Source organism: Pelophylax lessonae (assembly GCF_965119305.1).
Source record: "Pelophylax lessonae genome assembly, chromosome: 4".
Taxonomy (NCBI): domain Eukaryota; kingdom Metazoa; phylum Chordata; class Amphibia; order Anura; family Ranidae; genus Pelophylax; species Pelophylax lessonae.
In genome coordinates this window covers 597,979,361-597,991,925 of record NC_138771.1, presented here as the reverse complement: position 1 = coordinate 597,991,925, position 12,565 = coordinate 597,979,361, and the positions used below count along the sequence as shown (strand labels likewise).

The following is a 12,565-nucleotide window of genomic DNA, read 5'->3' as shown; positions in this document are numbered from 1 at the left end:
CTTAAATGACAGTAAATTGTGGGTGGGAACGTTAGTAGTATGGCCATAATCCCAGCAATGTCTCAGCTTGTCCCTGCTCTGTGAATATGCCCCATGCTCTGATTGCATGATCTACAGTTTTTGTCCCTTTTTTGTATAGAGGAGAATACATGGAAATCTTCCAAGGAAGATTTTATTTTATTTTTTTTTCTTCTTTCGCTCTCCAGAACTGGACAGCAACTTCCATCTCTGTAATTATAGTGTCCATGTACCATAAAGGCACATCTGCTGAGACATGCACACGTGTCTTTTATGGGCTCACAATGTTCTCCTCCTAAATGTAGGCTAGGTGGGTTCTCCCCCCCCCCCCCCCCCCTTCCACTAAGGGTCCGTTCACGCTTGTGCGACCAAGAAATCATGCGATTTCCATTGCGACTTTGGATGAATACAACTTTGTTGTGACTCTAGCTTTGGCCGATGTGATTGTTTTTTGCTCTACAAAGTAGCATGCGTATTATGCAAGTGTGACTTTCATGCTACTTTTGAGGGATTACATTGAAGTCTATGGTCCTCAAGTCACATGAAAGTCGGACCAAAGAAGTGCAGGAACTACTTTAAAGTCGCTGCGACTTTTAAGCATTTAACCACTTTACCACCGGAGGATTTTGCTGTCTTACGTCCAGGCCACTTTTTGCGTGCGACTTTAACTGACAATTGCGCGGTCGTGCGACGGCGTACCCAAACGAAATTGACATTTTTTTTCCCACAAACAGAGCTTTCTTTTGGTGGTATTTGAACACCTGTGCGATTTTTTTTTTTTTTTTTTTTCTACATTTTTTTTGGCCAATTTATTTTATGCTACCTATGTTTGGTAAAAAAAAAAAAATCACAATAAGCGTATTTTGATTGGTTTGCGCAAAAGTTATTGCGTTTACTAACTAAGGGAAAGATTTGTCATTTTTGGTGTTGTGTTTTTTTTTTTTTTTTGTTTTTTTTTTTTTGCGGGACTGCGACATTGCGGCGCACAGATCGGACCCTTGACTGACATTTTTGACACTTTTGGGGTTACCAGTGACATTTCTACAGTAATCAGTGCTATACATATGCACTGTTACTGTAAAATTACACTGGCAGTGAAGGGGTTAACTTTTTTTGAGAGGGAGGGGTTAATGTATGCCTGGTGCTTACTAACGTGTGGGGGGAGGTGACTGTGTGACACAGGGACAGATCGCATACTGAACACTGCAATCTGATATAAGCACCAGACATACATTAACCCCTCCCTCTCCAATAAAATTAACCCCTTCCCTGCCAGTGGCATTATTACAGTAACAGTGCATATTTATAGCACTGATTACTGTAGTAATGTCACTGGTACCCCCAAAAGTGTAAAAATGTCAGTCAAGGGTCTGATCTGTCCGCCGCATAGTCGCAGTCCCGCAAACAAAATCGCAGATTGCCGCCATTACTCGTTAAAAAAAAAAAAACACCAAAAATGACAAATCTTTCCCTTAGTTAGTAAACGCAATAACTTTTGCGCAAACCAATCAAAATACGCTTATTGTGTGTTTTTGGTAAAAAAAAAAAAAAAACACAGGTCGCAGAAAATAAATTGGCCAAAAATGTAAAAAAATTTTTGATTTTTTTTACATTTTTTTGGGGGGGAATTTCATGTGAAAAATATTGTAATTTTTTCAAAATTCATGCTGTTTTTTTGTTTATAGCGAAAAAAGTAAATATCGCACAGGTGATCAAATACCACCAAAAGAAAGCTCTGTTTGTGGGAAAAAAAGGACCTAAATTTAGTTTGGGTACGGCGTCGCACGACCGTGCAATTGTCAGTTAAAGTCGCACAGTGCCGAATCGCAAAAAGTGGTCTGGACGTAAGACAGCAAAATCTTCCGGTGGTAAAGTGATTAAAAACGCCCCTCCATGTTATCTTATGGCCTCTTGCTTGCACACAGATGTTTTCAAGCTGCAAAAAAACCCCAGGGCCAGTGTATTCTGAGGACCATTGTCAGCTGTAGAAACGTCTGACGCTGCTAAAGGCTCCTTAACGTTGCTTATACAGCGTTAAGCCACGTTTATATGTCTTTCACAAACCAAAAAAAAATAAAAAAAAATGTGTGGTTCCCTATGGGAGCCTATTGATTTGAATGGAAGTCACATCAAAAATCAGATCAGGATGATCCGACTTGTGTTGCGACTTGCGCATTGAGGATCTTGAGGGGGAACTCCACGCCAAAATGGGGGAAAAAAACGGCATGGGGTCCCCCCCCAGGTTCCAAACAAGACCCTTTGGGTCTGGTATGGATTTTGAGGGGAGCCCCATGCCGAAAAAAACAGCGTGGGGTCCCCCCCAAAATCCTTACCAGACGCTTTATCTTAGCATGCAGGTCAGGAAAGGGGAGGGTTACGTTTAAAAAAAGAAGGGACAAGCGAGTGGCCCCTCTTGGACCATACAGGCCACGCCCTCAACATGGGGGTGGGTGCTTTGGAGCAGGGGGGGCTCTGCACACCCCCCACCCCAAGGCACCTTTGTCCCCATGTTGATGAGGACAAGGGCCTCTTCCCGACAACCCTGGGGAGTGGTTGCAGAGGTCTGCGGGCAGGGGGCTTATTGGAATCTGGACGCCCCCTGTAACAAGAAATGCATTGAAAATGCAGCAAGAATGCATCTATTAACGCACCTGTGTTATGTTTTTGATGCAGTTTTTAAGTCCCATAGAAACATGGAAACATAGAAACATAGAATATGTCGGCAGATAAGAACCATTTGGCCCATCTAGTCTGCCCAATATATCTGAATCCTATGAATAGTCCCTGGCCCTATCTTGTATGAAGGATAGCCTTATGCCTATCCCATGCATGCTTAAACTCCTTCACTGTATTTGCAGCTACCACTTCTGCAGGAAGGTTATTCCATGCATCCACTACTCTCTCAGTAAAGTAATACTTCCTCATATTACTTTTAAACCTTTGCTCCTCTAAATTAAAACTGTGTCCTCTTGTGGTAGTTTTCTTCTTTTAAATATGCTCTCCTCCTTTACCGAGTTGATTCCCTTTTATGTATTTAAAAGTTTCTATCATATCCCCTCTGTCTCTTCTTTCTTCCAAGCTATACATGTTAAGGTCCTTTAACCTTTCCTGGTAAGTTTTTTTTCTTGCAATCCATGTACTAGTTTAGTAGCTCTTCTCTGAACTCTCTCTAGAGTATCTATATCCTTCTGGAGATATGGCCTCCAGTACTGCGCACAATACTCCAAGTGAGGTCTCACCAGTGTTCTGTACAGCGGCATAAGCACTTCTCTCTTTCTACTGCTTATACCTCTCCCTATACATCCAAGCATTCTGCTGGCATTTCGTGCTGCTCTATTACATTGTCTTCCCACCTTTAAGTCTTCTGAAATAATTACTCCTAAATCCCTTTCCTCAGATACTGAGGTCAGGACTGTGTCAAATATTCTATATTCTGCCCTTGGGTTTTTACGCCCCAGGTGCATTATCTTGCACTTATCCACATTAAATTTCAGTTGCCAGAGTTCTGACCATTCTTCTAGTTTTCCTAAATAATTTTCCATTTGGCGTTTCCCTCCAGGAACATCAACCCTGTTACATATCTTTGTGTCATCAGCAAAAAGACAAACCTTACCTTCGAGGCCTTTTGCAATATCACTTATGAAGATATTAAACAAAATTGGTCCCAGTACAGATCCCTGAGGTACCCCACTGGTAACATGACCTTGTTCTGAATGTTCTCCATTGACTACAACCCTCTGTTGTCTGTCACTCAGCCACTGCCTAATCCACTCAACAATATGGGAGTCCATGCTCAATGACTGCAGTTTATTGATAAGTCTTCTATGTGGGACAGTGTCAAAAGCCTTACTAAAATCTAGATATGCAATGTCTACTGCACCTCCACCGTCTATTATTTTAGTCACCCAGTCAAAAAAATCTATAAGATTTGTTTGACATGATCTCCCTGAAGTAAACCATGTTGTTTTTCATCTTGCAATCCATGGGATTTAAGATGTTCCACAATCCTATCCTTTAATAGGGTTTCCATTAATTTGCCTACTATTGATGTCAGACTCACTGGTCTATAGTTGCTCGATTCCTCCCTACTACCTTTCTTGTGAATGGGCACGACATTTGCCAATTTCCAATCTTCCGGGACGACTCCTGTTACTAATGATTGGTTAAATAAATCTGTTAATGGTTTTGCCAGCTCACCACTAAGCTCTTTTAATAATTTTGGGTGTATCTCATCAGGACCCTGTGACTTATTTGTCTTCACTTTAGACAGCAATCTTAGAACGTCTTCCTCTGTAAAGACACATGCATCAAACGATTCATTAGTCATCCTTTCAAGTGGAGGTCCTTCTTCTTTTTCTTCTGTAAAAACTGAAGTCACATGAAAAACACACCATAAGCACAGTAAATTTGCATGCGTTTTCGGCAACGTTATGAGCACTTTTCTCTTTACCTGCAAAATGCCGAAAACACTTTATTTTTTATTTGAAAAGGGATAAGATAACGTTGCTGTAAATTGTAAGATGCCAGGAATGTAGTCATACAGTCCTATAATAAAGTTATTATTAAACTCTCCGATTTCAAGGAATGTATACATCCCATGGGACGGCCATCTTGGTTTATGCATCTGTTTTCTTTCAAAGTAATTCTATCCTCTGACAGCCCATTGAAGGTCTCTTTCCCATTGGTGGCCGCAGCAAATGTAACATGACATAAGGACATGAGAGGTGGCAGCGCCTACCAAACTCAGACCACCCATTCAATGTAGCCGTAACTGCGGGGAAAGCACTTGTCTCATGGTTGGGGTACATTTGTCTCTTTTTGGAAATCCCCTTTCGCACACAAAGGGGGGAAAAAAAACAATACACAGACATTTATGAGGTGACAGGATTGCCTCCTGAAGGACCAGTTCACAGCAGAACTTGGTGTGGGAAACCCACGTTGTGTGCACTTTTCCCACACCGCTCTCAAAATGCACTGCAGTTGTGATCTGCAACAGGCATCAATGTTAACGACCCCCCCCCCCCCCAAACGCAGGTCACAAATTCAGTGCTTTTGCCTGCACTAGATTGCAGGGTACAGAAATACCATGCGTTCCGGTTACAGCGACTTTCCTAAAATGGCGCACCCACTGCTTTTGGTGAGGTGCGATTTGAGATCATTCAAAATGAATGGGCTTAAATTGCACCGCACTGAACCGTTTGTGAACCGCACAGGAGCACGCAGCGCGGTCCAGTGGGATTCCTGACGTGAACTGGCCTGAAAACCTGATGGCTATACTCTGGAAAGCGATCCACTGCGTATCACTTTTCAGAAAATGGACAAGTGTGAACCTAGTGTAAAGGATGACATGTCTTTGTGGAATGGGTCGGTGTCCCCTCCCTGTACTGGAAGTGACTAATGAAAGCTGATCTGTATGGGGTGTAGTCAGGATTCATCTTTTATAGGCCTCCGGCATTAAAGCAAGAAGCCGCTATTGTACTTCCTCCCGAGAAGCCTTCTGCCTAACTGTCTGCCATAAAAACTGTCTTAGTTACCCATAGCAACCAGATTCTCTTGTTTCCACTGCAGGATGGGCGATTGACTGTTGCCGTGGACAACAAGACATTTGTGTTCTAAATTCTGAATTCCCAATTTCTAATGGCTGATCGATGTGAGGGAATCTTTGTGGACACATTCTAGTGTTTGTTTGTTTTTTGTTTGTCGGTTTGGTCATTCAGTGGGGTTTTGGTCCCAGCAGTGTTAATTTTGGCAGCAAATTTCAATTTAGTTTTAGTCTTAGTCTTTGGACTAAAATGGCATTTTAATTTTAGTCCCATTTTAGTCTTCTGCAAGTGTTTTAGTTTTAGTCGTATTTAGTCGACTAAAACTCCAGTATATTTTAGTCGACTAAAACGCCCTACATTTTAGTCGACTAAAACTCATTTTAGTCAACTATAATCAAATGGGTGTAGTTCAATTGTAATTTGTAATGCATTATTTAAGCATTTCTCTACAATTTCCAAACTCATTATATACTACTGCTGGTCCTGGAGTGAAAAATCTAATATGTTATTATTTATGCTTTGAGCATGCACCAGTGTTAATTTTTGGCAGCAAATTTCGATTTAGTTTTAGTTATAGTCTTTTGACTAAAATGCCATTTTAGTTTTAGTTATATTTTAGTCTTAAGACTAAAATGCCATTTTAGTTTTAGTCGTATTTTAGTCATCTGAATTGTGTTAGTTGACGAAAACGTTTTAGTCGGTTTTAGTCGACTAAATTAACACTGGGTCCCAGTTCACGTATGTACGATGGAAGATATCACATGTGATTCGGAGCGCACTGTTGTGCAAATCACATGCGATGTCTGTGTGATGCAGATTCAGCCATACAGATTGTATACCAATATATATATATATATATATATATATATATATATATATATATATATATATATATATATATATATATATCTATAATATCCTTCAAACATGGAGGCTCAGCATGTTACCTAGAGTGGGCTGCATAAAAAATACATCCTGCCTAGGAACACCCTCCAGACTGACACCACCCATCAAGGCATTTTGCTATTTTACTACAGGTATATATTTATATCAATTTACACAGTGCTTTCCATATCTATTATTAGAGGTGCACTGAACAGAAATTTTTGTACTGAAACCCGCAAATGCAGGTGCACTTGGCCAAAAACCGAAACTGAATATATATATAATATATATTTTTATTATTATTATTTTAAATTTATGATCTTAAAAAAGTTGAATTGATAAAAAAAAATTCTATATACCTTCTTTTTTTTTTCTTTTCAAAAAAGTTGAATACAATTTTTATAAAAAAAATGTATAAAGAATTTTTTTTTATAAATTAAACTTTTATATATATATATATATATATATATATATATATATATATATATATATATATATATATATATATATATATATATATATATATATATATATATATATATATATATATATATATATTAAAAAAAGTTGAATACAATTTATAAAAAAAAATTTATAATATAAATTTTTTTTTTTTTTTTTTTTTTTTTTTTTTATAAATTCAACTTTTTTAATATCATAAATTTAAAAGAATATGAATTTAATTTCAACCAGTTCTGTAATGAAATTGTAAAGGTTTTAACCAAAAATAGTCATCTTAGGGAGGGGGTGGGGTCGAGGGAAGGCAGAATCTTAAAAGGAACTCCCACTTTCGTGGGGGAGAAAAAAATCAGCAAAGAGAAACAATATAGTGTATACAATTCCGACACAAATTGTATTGTTATTAAAAATGACCTTTCCTTTTCAATCTGCAGCTCTTGTAATTTTCTGAAAATTCAATGCAATATGGCCGCCTGGAGCTGTTCTGTACACAGAATGTATACTGACCACACCCCAGAAACATAATTTCCTGCTTGTGTGATTGGCTCACCAATTTTCCCAGAAGTCTGCCTAAGATAAGTCAGATTTCTGGCATCCCCTGCAACAAAAAATGTCATTTTTGGTGAGATATTCCCAATAGGAACACGTCTAAAGGGAGGGAGGTCCAGCAGCTTTCCTCATTAGAGCCCTGCAGCTGATAGATAATTATGAAACCACTCCCATTAGACCCACTCAGCACAGAGGAACAAACAGGGATTTCTTCAGAATAACAAAAGTCATTTGTAACCGTTTTTTAAAATCCTTGTATTGTACAGACATCACCCACAGGGGAATGGTTTGGTTTTTTTTTTTTCTCAACAAAAGTGGAGTTACACTTTAAACGTCAGCTTTTATAGTAGGCCTTGTTTGTGTTTCATTCATTGGTCTCTGACAATAGTGTGTGTATGTGTTTTGAAAATGGTGTCACTGACCAGGGGGTATCGCACAGCCCAGGATGCATGAATCTCCCTGTATATTGTTCTCCGAATATTTCTGGGATGACTGGATTAGTGTCTTCTGACACAGGAGCCAAGTTCCTGCATGTCCCTATCTGTCCCACACATGTCTCTCCCTCCTTGGTCTCTTGCTGTGTTGGGTAGAACTCTTATCCGGCTCCATTGCTGCCAAACATCTGGGTCCTCCTCCTCCTCCCGCTCTCTCCCTCTTCCACTCTCTAATTATGGCCAGCCGTCTGCAGCACAAAGGAGAAGTGGCTTGGCCCGAGCACGCAGGCTGCGCATCGTACACATAATATATGCTCATGAACAGGGAATGAAGCTATTATTTTTTCCACCCACAGGCTGTCATTACATTGCCAAATTGGGCTTCTCTTCCCCAGTGAACTTAAATAGAATGTATTACTTGGCATGGCGGTGCAGATTTGCTGTCTACAACATGTAGAAAGGTGTCGTCCTGGAGTGAGGCGGATTGATTTTCTGCAGCAGGCTATTTAAACGGCTCCCCGTTCCCAAGTCTGAGGTTTTTGGAGTAGCTACAATCAGAAATTTGGGATGGAAAGGAGATCATGTGAGCGTGTATGTCCAGCCAAAGCTTTTTTCCTTGGGTTTTGGATAGAGTGGGGAAGAATTGGAACCTCTGCCAGGTTTTTACTGCTATTTGGGGCTCCATAAAATATTTAGGGGTCAATTTAATAGCAAAAACACGGTCACGTGACGCATTTGGAGTAAAGTCAATTCATAAAAAAAAAAAAATGATGCGGTAATAAGAAAATGTCCCTGTAAATATCACCAGAGTACCATACGGGAAGTCCATTTTCAGTGAAAAAACATGCAATCTTTATCACCAGAGTTTTGCTGGTGATATAGCATGCAGTATTTGTCAGACTCCATGTGGGGGCACCCCCCCCCCCACCCCCAATAGATAATTGCTAAGGAGCTGGTCGGAAGCCAGACACCATGTCCTTAACAACAGATGACTCCCTGCTGACAGCTGAATGTAAAGAAAACATGCTAGCAATTAAAAATTATGAAAAAATGGGGTCATCCAATGCATACTAAAGTGAGGATTTGAAGGGGAACCCGACGCAAAAAAAAAAAAAAAAAGCTTCCCCCCTCCCATGTGGTAGTGCATTTGTACCCGATACTTAGTGCAGAGGCTGAGCTGGGCTTATCAAACACTTCAGATTGTTGGCTGATGCTTTTGTAAGCCCTGAATATTCAGATTTTTCTTGGTTATTGGTGGATAGCGGGGACCCCCCCCCCCCCAAATTTAACCTTTGTATTTGTCCTCGGATTTTGTCATACTATCTTAGATATTAGAGGGTGACATCACTCTGTCTCCTAAGTGCGTGGATTAAGCCCCCAGAATTTCTATAGATACACTGTGTAAAAGGCGTGGATCCTGAAGAAGTGAGCTTGTTGCGAAACGCGTTGATCCATTACGTCAATCTGGAGCTACATACGTGCGCCAACGAAATACAAGTTCCTAGAACGGCCGTCTGTATTTTTTAATGATCTATGTTGGAATTATTTATTGATATATTGGTGTATGCTCTTTGTGGCATATTGATGAGTTTCCATTCTGAGCAACTAGAATAGTGTAGTATTTCTAATCCTCCCTCCTCTAAGGGGTGTGTCCTTCTTCTTCTTCTTCTCCTTTTTTTTTTTTTTTTTTTAACTTGCTTCAACAACTGAGTGTCTGATAAAGTGAGGAAGACAAGGGTTACAGTGGCATCCCAGTAAAACTGAAGAATTGAGTCTTTGGCTGCATACTAAAAACACAACTTGCCTTAGAAGTTTCAGGATAAATGAAGCTGGGGTTACGGCGCATCGGGAGTCAGGAAATTCTCCAATGGGCCCTGTAAGGTGCTCCTGGATTCTTGCTGCAGGGAATTACAGAATACTCGGACTAAAGTAGACCAAGTCTACGGCCGGCTTTAACAGAGTTGCAGGATTTGCTGGAAAGAAAAAATTGGCGCACATATTGTATTGCTTGAAAGAAAAAATTTGGCGCCCGTATTGCTTTTTTGTTGACCATTGTTGCTTGTTAGTGTATTTTTATTTATTAATTGTAAATTTATTTTCTATTACAGGTGAACCAAAGAAGTATGACCCATCTTTCAAAGGCCCAATACACAACAGGTAATTCAGCAATAGAGAGGTAGCCTCTCTGTAAAATTATCAATTTTTTAATTTTTTGCTGTAACGGTTTTATTTTCCTTTTTGCCATTTGGTGATACCTTACTTAAAGTGTATCAAAAGCCAAAAAAAAAAAAAAAAAAAAAAGTAGGGAAGGTTAAAATCCCTGTGCAAGGTTTTTCTCCATCTATTTCCTTCACCTCCTGTCTTTGTAAACACAGCAGGAAGTAGGAGTAAATTTTCTCAAAAATGAAATAAAACCAGTGGCCCCATTGGAAGATTTCCCTGTTATTTATGTTCTGGTAATGAATCCAAAAATTGAGGAATGTGTTTGGTTTTTTTTTTCCCCTTATTACTTATAACCCTGGTGACAGTGTCCTCCCAGGAATATTCGAGAGGGTTCAGGAGGGCCATACACAGCTCAAAGTTTGTCAGATGCCTCTGAATCCAGATATTTGAGCCATAGGTGGCTCTGTTGGCACAACCCGGCCTGACAAGTTGATTCTAAGAATTGACTGAGCCAGGTAAAACATTATGGGCCAAACAGTGACTGCATCCAATCAGATGCAGTTGCTGTTCGGTTACTCGGACAGCTATAGCTGCCTGACTATAATAGCTAGCAGCAGAGATTCCTCCACCCATGCTGTTTAGCATGTACAGGGGAATTGGCTGATTTTTCTCATAATCAGCCCCCACCCTGAACGAGTGAAAAATGTACAGTGTATGGCTAGCTTTAAAGGAGATCTATGTTCACAGCATACACTTTACTTTTTATAGCATCGACATTGTAATAACAATACAGACAAGTTATATTTGACAATCCAATAAAAGCTTACATTAAATCTCCTGCTGGTTGTCTCATTCCACAACTTCCTGGATTCCCTGCATGCTTTGCAGTTTCTCCTCCTTATCTAAGAACTACATATCCCATGGTACTTTGTTGCCTGCAAGCAGTGATTCCTGTACTGCCTCCACTCCTGAAACTCCTCCTCTCAGCACCTCTGTAGTTCACAAGGCAGGTTCTGTGAAACCTTCCCATAGAAACACTCCTAAACCTTGTGGAAAGCCTTCTCAGAAGAGTTGAAGCTGTTATAGCTGCAAAAGGTGGGCCAACTCAATATTGAACCCTACGGACTAAGTCTGGGATGCCGTTAAAGTTCGTGTGCGTAAAAGTCCCAATACTTTTGGTAATATAGTGTACGTTTACAAACTTTAGGATCATTCAGATTAATAGGAGTAGGCTAGAACTAGCTGAATACAATGTGGAAATTTATAGGACTTTAACCCCGGCATTCATTTACTTGGTCTTTTACGCCCAGAGGTTGGGAAGGTCTGCCTGGCCACTGTGACTGGCTGTCTGTGGTCACATGGTCATTTCTAGAGACCAGGAAATGAAGCATTCTCGGCACAGAAACCTCTGCTGCCCATAGATGTGTATGTGCGGCGTGTAGCTGTTTTTTAAAGCCCATTCTCTTTGCTGTTGCACCTATGCATTACATGGGCAGCAAGGGGGCAATCTTAGAAGCCAGGACACCAACATCAGTCAAAACCTCCTGAGGTGTGAATCCTTTCTTATTTTCTCCAAAACCAAATGAAAACATTCTGGATATTTCCCACGTAAATCGTCAGGTTTGTTTTCTTCCTTGCTACTGGCTGTCGCTGTGATTTCTGACCTGGAGATCCTATTTACAAAATTGCTGCTCTGCGGGAGCCCTTCTGAGAATAGTATCCATTTTCCAGTACAAGGCTTCTCCGTGAATGGTGATGTTACCATTGCTGAGAATCCCCAGGTGATTGTAATGTACTGCGGTACAGACTGTCTATTAGATGTGGTAGGATGCAATTCATGCTCATAAATAAAATAGCTGGAAGACTTGTATTGGGAGCATAAACCATACAGAGGAAGAAACCCTGCTAGGAAATGTCCCTGAGGTTGTATTTATTACAGGTACTTATAGTGCCATCAATTTATTCAGAGCTTTACACACATACATTCACATCAGTCTCTGCCCTCAAGGAGCTTACAATCTAAGGTCCCTAACTCGCATTCATACATTCACATACTAGGGACAATTTAGACAGGAGCCAATTACCCTACCAGCATGTCTTTGGCGTGTGGGAGGAAATCAGTAAACCTACCCAGGCAGGAGTTTTGAACCACTGACCACAGAGCTGCCAGGTTGGAATGGTTAAAGAATTCCAAGCATTGATTATGGTTACATAATTCCCTGCCCTTGGAAGCTGGAATTTTCCAAAAGAGTGCAAAGTGTTCTCTGACTGGGCAAGGTGGTAAGACAGGGTGCTGATGTCATGCTTTCTGCTTTGACCAATCAGAATGTTCGGCATTCATCGGAATGGGTGTGTGTCTCCAAGTCAACACATGTGCAGTACACTCTCCTCACCCCTGGCACAGCAGTGCTGTGACAGAGGGAGAGCACCCTGTGCTGCAAGTACCAAAAAAATGCCAGTTGACTTGCCAGGTATCCAGAATGCACCTAAGGCCCCTTTCACACTTGTGAGACT

At 40.4% G+C, this 12,565-nt stretch overlaps 1 protein-coding gene across 3 annotated transcripts in view; it reads left to right on the top strand.

The window, feature by feature from the left end:
* The window catches only part of SLC44A2 (solute carrier family 44 member 2 (CTL2 blood group)), a 182,285-nt gene that overhangs the window by 105,056 nt on the left and 64,664 nt on the right, over positions 1-12,565 (top strand). For all 3 annotated transcript variants that reach the window (XM_082254834.1, XM_082254832.1, XM_082254833.1), the window contains exon 2: positions 9,997-10,045. In XM_082254834.1, the coding sequence (XP_082110960.1) occupies positions 9,997-10,045 (49 nt within the window). The remainder of the gene's footprint in view (positions 1-9,996; positions 10,046-12,565) is intronic.